This window comes from Monodon monoceros, unplaced genomic scaffold, assembly GCF_005190385.1.
Source record: "Monodon monoceros isolate NGI ecotype Baffin Bay Population unplaced genomic scaffold, NGI_Narwhal_1 Super_Scaffold_18, whole genome shotgun sequence".
In the NCBI taxonomy this organism is placed as follows: Eukaryota; Metazoa; Chordata; class Mammalia; order Artiodactyla; family Monodontidae; genus Monodon; species Monodon monoceros.
In genome coordinates, this window is record NW_021703774.1 from 61439831 (window position 1) to 61450311 (window position 10481).

Below are 10481 nucleotides of genomic sequence, written 5' to 3' on the forward strand. Positions count from 1 at the left end.
GTGACAGACCTATACTAATACATATGAAACATATAATCACCAAAGACGTATGGAATACCAAGAGAGGTACACTCAACACTCTGTAATAACATCCATGGGAAAGGATCCAAAGATGAATAGATAGATACATAGATATAATGAAACAGATTCTGTACACCTAGAACATACACAACATTTTTATCGAATTTGCTCTGATAAAAAATAAAAATTAAATTGAAAAAACAAACAAGAAGTAAGGAGATATAAGCTGTCGGGGGTTTGCCTTCGTACATTCCACTCTAATTCACAGCCTGCTAACACGATTTCCAGGAAGACTCTGTTGCCCAACTCCCCTGAGTTGTAAATGTAGAAATTTTGCCACCTTGTGGCCGTTTCCCACAAGATCGGCTTTAAACCACAGCTAATGGTCACTTAATATTCACAAGGACTCAGGGCTGTAAAGGACACCTGCCCTCAAAAAAATGTTCTGAGGTAGGGAGTAGTGAAAAAAACTCAAAAGAGAGGAAATTTTTCAAGAAGATCGTATGAGAGATAAGTTTTACACACTGATTAAAAAAATAAAAAGGAAAATGGATAAAAGGTCAACATCAGGAATTATTAGACTCATGCAAATCTAATCTACGAAAAGGTTTCAACACACACCAGGTGAATGACCACCAGCAAAAAGTCTACAAACAATAAATGCTGAAGAGGTTTTAGAGAACTCTAGCTGCTGGTGAGATGTAAAGTGGTAAGAGCCAATAATGAGAACAGAAAATAACTGCGTTTCAAAGTAAAAATTGAGGTACCATTCAATCCAGCAGGTCCACCGCTGGCCTTTCACCTAAGAAGACCAGAGTCAAGAAGACAGAGGCTGGCAAAGGTGCACTGCAGCAATATTCACAAAAGCCAAGACATGGAAGCAACCAAAATGTCCATCAACAGATGAATGGGCAAAGAAGAAGTGGTCTATGTACACAATGGAATATTAGCTGTGGAAAACAATGAAACAATGTTCTTTGCAGCACCATAGATCATCCTAGAGGTAATCACAGAACATGAGGTAAGTCGGAAAGCAAAAGACAAATAGCTTATGATATCACTTCTAGGTGTTATCTAACAACTGACACAAATGAACTTATTTCCACAGAGAAGACACAGACTCAGAAAACAAACTCTGGTTATCTAAAATGAAAGGTGGGAGTAATGCATAAATTAAGATTAGGGTTACCAAACCTATACCAATACATATTAAATACATATAACAAAAAGACCGACCATATACCAATGCAGGGGTACAGATCACTGTGTATTAATTTACATGAGAAGAGGATCTGTCCATGAATATATATATATATATATATATATAATGTACAAATGAAACAGATTGTGTACACTTAGTACAAATAATATTCTAATAATTACCCTGATTAGTAAAAATAAATTAAAACAACGAACAAGAAGTACTGAGACATAAACTTATGGAGGTTTTCCCTGGCACATTCCATTCTAATTTACAACCTAGAAACACAACTTCCAGGAAAGGTCTACTGCCCTAGTAACCAGATTTGGGAATGGAGAAAGGCTGCCACCTTGTGGCCGTTTCTCACAATAGCAGCTTTAAACCCAGTGCTAATGGTCGCTTAATATTAACAATATTTGCAGGCCTGTAAACGACACCTGCCCTTAAAAAAAATCCTGGGGTCGAAAATAGACCAAAAAATTCAAAAGAGGGAAACCTTTCAGAATTCAGAACAATGATAGTGAAAATGATCCAGGGCCTTGGAAAAAAAATGAGGACAAAAATTAAGAAGATGCAAGAAATGTTTAACAAATACCTTGAAGAATTAAAAAAGAAACGCCTAGAAGAATTAAAGAACAAACAAACGGACATGAACAATACAATAACTGAAATGAAAAATACACTAGATGGAATCAATAGCAGAATAACTGAGGCAGAAGAACAGATAAGTGACCTGGAGACAGAATGGTGGAATTCGCTCCCACAGAACAGAAAAAAGAAAACAGAATGAAAAGAAATGAAGACAGCCTAAGAGACCTCTGGGGCTACATTAAACGCAACAACATTCGCATTATAGAGTTCCCAGAAAGAGAAGAGAAAGGACCTGAGAAAATATTTGAAGAGATTATTTTTGAAAACTTCCCTAAGATGGGAAAGGAAACAGCCACCAAACTACAGGAAGTGCAGAGAGTCCCAGGCAGGATAAGCCAAAGGAGAAACATGCCGAGACACATAATAATCAAATGGACAAAATTTAAAGACAATGAAAAATTACTGAAAGCAACAAGGGAAAAATGACAAATAAAAGACAAGGGAACAGCTGATTTCCCAGCAGAAACTCTACAAGCCAGAAGGGAGTGGCATGATATATTTAAAGTGATGAAAGGGAAGAAACTACACCAAGAGTACTCTACCTGGCAAGGATCTCATTCAGATCCGACAGAGAAATCAAAAGCTTTACAGACAAGCAAAAGCTAAGAGAGTTCAGCACCACCAAACCAGCTCTACAACAAATGCTAAAAGAACTTCTCTAAGTGGGAAACACAAGAGAGGAAAAGGACCTGAAAAAACAAACCCATAACAATTAAGAAAATGGTAATAGGAACATACATATCGATATTACCTTAAACGTGAATGGATTACATGCTCCAACCAAAAGACACAGGCTTGCTGAATGGATACAAAAACAAGACCCATATATATGTGGTCTACAAGAGAGCCACTTCAGATGTAGGGACACATACAGACTGAAAGTGAGGGGATGGAAAAAGATATTCCATGCAAATGGAAACCAAAAGAAAGCTGTGTAGCAATACTCATATCAGATAAAATAGACTTTAAAATAAAGAATGTTACAAGAGACAAGGAAGGACACTAAATAATGGTGAAGGGATCAATCCAAGAATATAAATATATAAATAAATAAAAAAGAATAAAGAATAAAAATAAATAAAATAAATTTAAAAATAAATAAAAATTTAAAAAATAAAATAAAATAAATAAATAAACGAATATAAATAAATATATATGCACCCAACATAGGAGCACCTCAATACATAAGGCAACCGCTAACAGCTATAAAAGAAGAAATCGACAGTAACACAATAATAGAGGGGGAATTTAACACCTCACTTACACCAGTGGACAGATCATCCAAAGTGAAAATAAATAAGGAAACAGAAGTTTTAAAAGACACAACAGACCAGATAGAGTTAATTGATAGTTATAGGACATTCCATCCTAAAACAGCAGATTACATTTCTTCTCAAATGCTTGCGCATGGAACATTCTCCAGGATAGATCACATCTTGGCTAACAAATCAAGCCTCAGTAAATTTAAGAAAATTGAAATCATATCAAGCATCTTTTTTTACCACAATGCTATGAGATTAGGAATGAATTACAGGGGAAAAAATGTAAAAAACACAAACACATGGAGGCTAAACAATATGTTACTAAATAACCAAGAGATCACTGAAGAAACCAAAGTGGAAATCAAAAACTACCTAGAGACAAATGACAATGAAAACACGATGATCCAAAACCTATGGGATGCAGCCAAAGCAGTTCTAAGAGGGAAATTTATAGCTCTATAAGCCTACCTCAAGAAACAATAAAAATCTCAAATAAACAATCTAACCTTACACCTAAGGGAACTAGAAAAAAAAGAACAAAAAAAAAAAAGAACCCAAAGTTAGCAGAAGGAAAGAAATCATAAAAATCAGAGCAGAAATAAATGAAATAGAAACAAAGAAAACAATAGCAAAGGTCAATAAAACTAAAAGCTGCTTCTTTGAGAAGATACACAAAATTGATAAACCATTAGCCAGACTCATCAGGAAAAAAGAGGGAGAGGACTCAAATCAATAAAGTTAAAAATGAAAAAGGAGAAGTTACAACAGACACCGCAGAAATACAAAGCATCCTAAGAGACTACTTCAAGCTATGCCAATCAGATGGACAACCTGGAAGAAATGAACAAATTCCTAGAAAGGTATAACCTTCCAAGACTGAACCATGAAGAAATAGAAAATATGAAGAGACCAATCACAAGTAATGAAATTGAAACTGTGATTAAAAATATTCCAACAAACAAAAGACCTGGACCAGATGGCTTCATAGGTGAATTCTATCAAGCATTTAGAGAAGAGCTAAGACCCATCTTTCTCCAACTATTCCAAAAAATTGCAGAAGAAGGAAGACTCCCAAACTCATTCTATGAGGCCACCATCACCCTGATACCAAAACCAGACAAAGATACTAAAAAAACAGAAAATTACAGACCAATATCACTGATGAATATAGATGCAAAAATCCTCAACAAAATACCAGCAAATAGAATCCAACAACACATTAAGAGGATCATACACCATGATCAAGTAGGATTCATCCCAGGTATGCAAGGATTCTTCAATATACACTAATCATTCAGTGTGATACACCATATTAAAAAATTGAAGAAGAAAAACCAGATGATCATCTCAATAGATGCAGAAAAAGCTTTTGACAAAATTCAACACCCATTTATGATAAAAACTCTCCAGGAAGTGGGCATAGAGGGAACCTACCTCAACATAATAAAAGCCATATATGACAAACACACAGCAAACATCATTCTCAATGGTGAGAAACTGAAAGCATTTCCTCTAAGATCAGAAACAAGACAAGGATGTCCACTCTCCCCACTATTATTCAACATAGTTTTGGAAGTCCTAGACGTGGCAATCAGAGAAGAAAAAGAAATAAAAGGAATAATAATTGGAAAAGAAGAAGTAAAACTGTCACTGTTTGCAGATGACATGATACCATACATAGAGAATCCTAAAGATGCTACTAGAAAACTATTAGAACTAACCAATGAATTTGGTAAAGTTGCAGGATACAAAATTAATGCACAGAAATCTACTGCATTCCTATACACTAATGATGAAAAATCTGAAAGAGAAATTAAGGAAACACTCCCATTTACCATTGCAACAAAAAGAATAAAATACCTTAGAATAACCTACCTATGGAGACAAAAGACCTGTATGCAGAAAACTATAACACACTGATGAAAGAAAGTAAAAATGATACCAACAGATGGAGAGATATACCATGTTCTTGGATTGGAAGAATAAATATTGTGAAAATGACTGTACTACCCAAAGCAATCTATAGATTCAGTGTAATCCCTATCAAATTAACAATGGCATTTTTTTACAGAACTAGAACAAAAAATCTTAAAATTTGTATGGAGACACAAAAGACCCCAAATAACCAAAGCAGTCTTGGGGGAAAAAAGCAGAGCTGGAGGAATCAGACTCCCTGACTTTGTATATTACAAAGCTACAGTAATCAAGACAATATGGTACTGGCACAAAAACAGAAATACAGATCAATGGAACAAGATAGGAAGCCCAGAGATAAACCCATGCACCTATGGTCAGCTAATCTATGACAAAAGAGGCAAGGATATACAATAGAGAAAAGACAGTCTCTTCAATAAGTGGTGCTGGGAAAACTGGACAGCTACATGGAAAAGAATGAAATTAGAACACTCCCTAACACCACACACAAAAATAAACTCAAAATTGATTAGAGACCTAAATGTAAGACTGGACACTATAAAACTCTTAGAGGAAAACATAGGAAGAACACTCTTTAACATAAATCACAGCAAGATCTTTCTTGATCCACCACCTAGAGTAATGGAAATAAAAACAAAAATAAACAAATGGGACCTAATGAAATTTCAAAGCTTTTGCACAGCAAAGGAAAAGATAAACAAGATGAAAAGGCAACCCTCAGAATGGGAAAAAATATTTGCAAATGAATCAATCTCCAAAATATATTAACAGCTCATGCAGCTCAACATTAAAAAAACAAAAACCCCATCCAAAAATGGGCAGAAGACCTTAATAGACATTCCTCCAAAGAAGACATACAGAGGCCAAGAAGCACATGAAAAGCTGCTCAACATCACTAATTATTAGAGAAATGCAAATCAAAACTACAATGAGGTATCACCTCACTAGTTAGAATGGGCATCATAAGGAAATCTACAAACAGTAAATGCTGGAGAGGGTGTGTAGAAAAGGGAACCCTCTTGCACTGTTGTTGGGAATGTAAATTGATACAGTCACTATGGAGAACAGTATGGAGGTTCCTTAAAAACTAAAAATAGAATTACCATATGACCCAGCAATCCCGCATATACCCAGAGAACACCATAATTCAAAAAGATATATTCACCGCAATGTTCATTGCAGCACTATTCACATTAGCCAGGTCATGGAAGCAACCTAAATGCCCATCGACAGACGAATGGATAAAGAAGATGTGGTACATATATACAATGGAGTATTACTCAGCCATAAAAAGGAGCAAAATTGGGTCATTTGTAGACAGGTGTATGGATCTAAAGACTGTCATACAGAGTGAAGTAATTCAGAAAGAGAAAATCAAATATCGTATATTAACACATATATGTGGAACCTAGAAAAATGGTATAGATGAACTGGTTTGCAGGGCAGAAATAGAGACACAGATGTAGAGAATAAACGTATGGACACCAAGGGGGGAAAGTGGCTGGGGGGGGTGGGATGAATAGGGAGACTAGGATTGACATATATACACTAATATGTATAAAATAGATAACTAATAAGAACCTGCTGTATAAAAAAATAAATAAAATAAGATTGAAAATTAAAAAAAAATAAAACAGAAAGAAAAAGTTCTTCTCTTCCCATAGACATATTTATATGAATTATTTCTATGCTTATATCTATAAATACAAAAAAAGGAATAAAACCCACCTTGAACCAAAAAAAGGAAAAAAAAAATAACCCACCAGTTATAAAGACTAAAACCCTATCAGGACACTTGCTCCAGTGGTAAACAATTTTGAAGTTGGTCAGAGGTGGGGAATCGTCTCCCATGCAGCCAGCAGCACCCCCGCAGGAGCGTCCTCATTGCAAAGCTGGGGGACTGCGAGGAGGCGTCTCTGAGTAAACGTGAGCTGAGCCCCAGGCCTGCTGCTGCTAAACTGTTCCCACCCTTCCCAGGTAAAACACCTGAATGTGTGCAAAGACTTTAAAGCCTAGAGGAAAGGGCTTGGAGTCACACCAGCGACAGCACGCAGGCCCAAGTTGGTGCCTGCAGGCCAGCCAGGATGGTACTGGCCCTGGGCGCTCTTCTGGAAGCTTTCCATTTCCCTGCCTGAGGTAACCCTCCTGTCCTGGCCCCCACTGCTTTTTTCCTTCCTCACCTCTGCCCGGGGAGAAATTCCAACGGCAGATATTGGTAACACACCGTCTTCTTTTTTTTTTTTTTTTTTTGGTACGTGGACCTCTCACTGTTGTGGCATCTCCCGTTGCGGAGCACAGGTTCCAGACGCGCAGGCTTAGCGGCCACGGCTCACGGGCCCAGCCGCTCCGTGGCATGTGGGATCTTCCCGTACCGGGGCACGAACCCGTGTCCCCTGCATCGGCAGGCGGACTCTCAACCACTGCGCCACCAGGGGAGCTCCACACATCGTCTTCTTTAGCAGGTGGCAGACTGGCAACTCCTGCAGAAAGTCCAGGAGAGCCCCACTCACACTGGGCCACCCACAAATCCGTGGCCCCTCACTCCCTCCCACCAGCCCAGCCCAGAGACTGCTGATGGGACAGAGAATATGGCGTCAGGCACAGCTGCAGGGGATCTGGCTGCCTAGAGGGGGTCTTTATATTGACCTCAACCCAGGCACACCTGGGGAGGGCTGGCCCGCCGGGTCAGGCTGCCCAGGTCAGCCAATCCTCGCCCATCAAGGGCTCATAGTTGCAGAAAATGGGCCTTGCTGCACCGGCCAGGTCGAAGGAACAAGTTCTGAGAGTCAGGATAGACAAGGGGCTGCAGCTCTGGCTTGTTTTCTAATCATTTTATCTGGTTCATGAGTGGGAGACAATTCAAGAAAACCCTCTCCTAATGAGAAGAAGCCAGGAGTCAAGCAGAGGAGGGGTGGTGGGTGGAGACATAGGCCTGGTGCCCCAGCTGCAGTGGAAGCCTCTGGAAGACCAGGCGGAGTGAGGCCACACAGAGTGAAGCCCAGGGTCACAGACCTGTTGGAGCTGCTGTTTTGTTAGTTCAAGCCCTGCTCTGTGGTGCTCTGGGTCAGCTCTGACCAACAGGTGAGCTGGGGGTGCTCTGCAATGAAGGCTATGTGCATGGTTCCTGTGTTCCCAGCCCTGCTGGGGTACCTGCTCAGGCGAGCTCCGTATCCTGGAAGGGCCCTGCCCATGAGAGCCCCCTGGGCTGCTGGGTGCCAGCCCAGTTGAGCTCCATATCCTGGGAGGTGCCTGACCATGAGAGCCCTGTGGGCTGCTGGTTACCTGGTAAAGGACATCAGGACAGTCCATGAAGCCACCGAGGATATATATCCAGTAGTTCCTAATTCCTACACAATGCTTGTCATTTGACTCTCCACCTGCACCTGTTATTCTGTATTAGACTTAAAAGATGCCTTCTTCTGTATTCCATTAGTCCCAGAGTCACAAGAAACTTTAGCTTTTGACTGGCAGGACTCAACATACAACAAAAAGAATACTGCTGGGCCGTCCTACTACAAGGGTTCAAAAATTCCCCCACCATCTTCAGGGAAACTTTAGCTAAAGACCTAAAAGATCTACCTCTGGAGAAGGGAACCCTCCTTCAATATGCAGACGACATTCTGATCGCCAGCCCTACTAAGGAGGTCTCTGAACTACCCAGCCAATAAAGGATAGAAGGTGTCCAAGAAAAAGGCTCAAATATCACAGACTAAGGTGACCTGCCTGGGCTTCATTCTCACAGAAGGTCGATGAAGCGCATCCCAGGAAAGGGAAGAAACCATTTGCAGCCTTACCCTTCCTAAAACAAGAAGACAGCTTAAGGGTTCCTGGGGAGGCCGGGGATTGCTGCATCTGGATCCCTAACTGCAGTCTAATAGCTGGGCCTCTATATGAAACATTGAAAGGAAAAGATGATGATCCTTTTGAATAGAATCCAGAAGCGGCCTTTCAAGAATGCAATGAGCAGTTAATTCAGGCCCTGGCCCTGGCCCTCCCAAGTTTAGCTAAACCCTTTGACCTTTACATTCCCGGTAGAAGGTGAATCGCCCTTGGAGTATTAGTGCAAAAACTCAGACCACTTGAAATGGAACAACTCAAGAATGCCCTCCAGGTAGGAGAAACTACGGTAACCAAGAGCTGGGCCTGCCGCCCCATCCAGCCAGGATACTGGTGGTATCTAAAAACCTGTAAATCAGCAGCCCGCAAGGTCAGCTGCCTGCTAAGGGAAAAGGACCCCACGTGGTGATCCTAACCACCCACCTTGCCTTGAAGTTGCAGGGGTCGCTCCGTGGGCACACTGACCTCGAGTGAGGAGGCCCTCAAGCTCCAACCTCCAGAGAGACAACTGGGGGCAACGGGCCCCCATGACGACTCGTGTGAGCATCACTTGACCTGGAGCTTCTCTTCCGGAAAACAACAAGAGTGTGCCCCAAAAGAGCAGACTACTGCTTGCAGGACTTACTGCACCCAGAGGGGAGCTAATAAGCTTGGCGGGGGAACCGTATATCACGCTGTCACCATAGGAAAGCCACCAGACACCACGGTGACAGCGGCCAATGAGACTGGCTGGACTCCTAGCTACTTCAAAAGTCCGTTGACTCAGTGGCCGTCATGGTCCTGGATCACCACCGGCCTTGGACTGTCTGGGAGTTGACCAGGCAGGGCTCTGACACCTGGTTCTGTTTTTAAGTTAATTCAGTGGCCTAACTGAAGAAAGTGCAGACTACTGGTCAGAGCATCTAGGCTGGCAGAAACCATCAGCCTAAGGTGGCCGAACAAATGTGGGGCCGGGGTAAAACCGGCCACTCTAGCGTCTCTGCGCATCTCTTTCCTGGACCCTTAAAGGTCGTTAGAATTTATAACACTTCCAATGCTGGTGCTCAGGCGGACGAGCAGTGAGGCAGGAGCCCTGGGGACAATCAACCTCACCTGGAGGCTGCTGAGGAGAAGTTCTGCCCCTCCCCGCCAGGTATGAGGACTCCCAGCTCAGCACGAAGCATTTACAGAAGAGGGGTCTGCACCCTCAGTGCCCCAAGAATGAGGAACGGGACAAAAGGCAGAGGAGGGGTTTGTCACCGGCAAAGCCCATGAAAAATTCCTGGAGATAAAAATAGAATCTGGGCAATAAAGTAAAGTCTAACCTTTTTTTCCTTTGTGCTTTGCCTAATTTCACTTGCTCCTAAAGTTCCGCAGGCAGAGGCCTCACACCTGGCACTGCAGAGCCGATTTCCTAGTGCAAAATGGCTGGGCCGACACCTCAGCTCGCGGGGCCCCGTGCAGACTCCAAGACATAGAGTCTGAGCTCCAGACAACCCGCCCCTCGAGAGCTCCGCCCTCTCCCTCCCGCTGACGCTGCCGGGGTCCCTACACAGCAGCCCGGCCCACAGCCCGCGGGGGAGCGCATGCTCTCA

General features: G+C 41.8%; 1 protein-coding gene across 1 annotated transcript in view; it reads right to left on the reverse strand.

Annotated features, from left to right (window-relative positions):
• Window positions 1–7306, reverse strand: part of LOC114897862 (protein piccolo-like) — a gene marked incomplete at its 5' end in the record, with an annotated part of 23119 nt that extends 15813 nt beyond the window's left edge. Inside the window, 1 exon segment of the mRNA XM_029226925.1 lies at window positions 7251–7306. Within this exon segment, the coding sequence (XP_029082758.1) occupies window positions 7251–7306 (56 nt within the window).
• Window positions 7307–10481: the final 3175 nt, after the last annotated feature.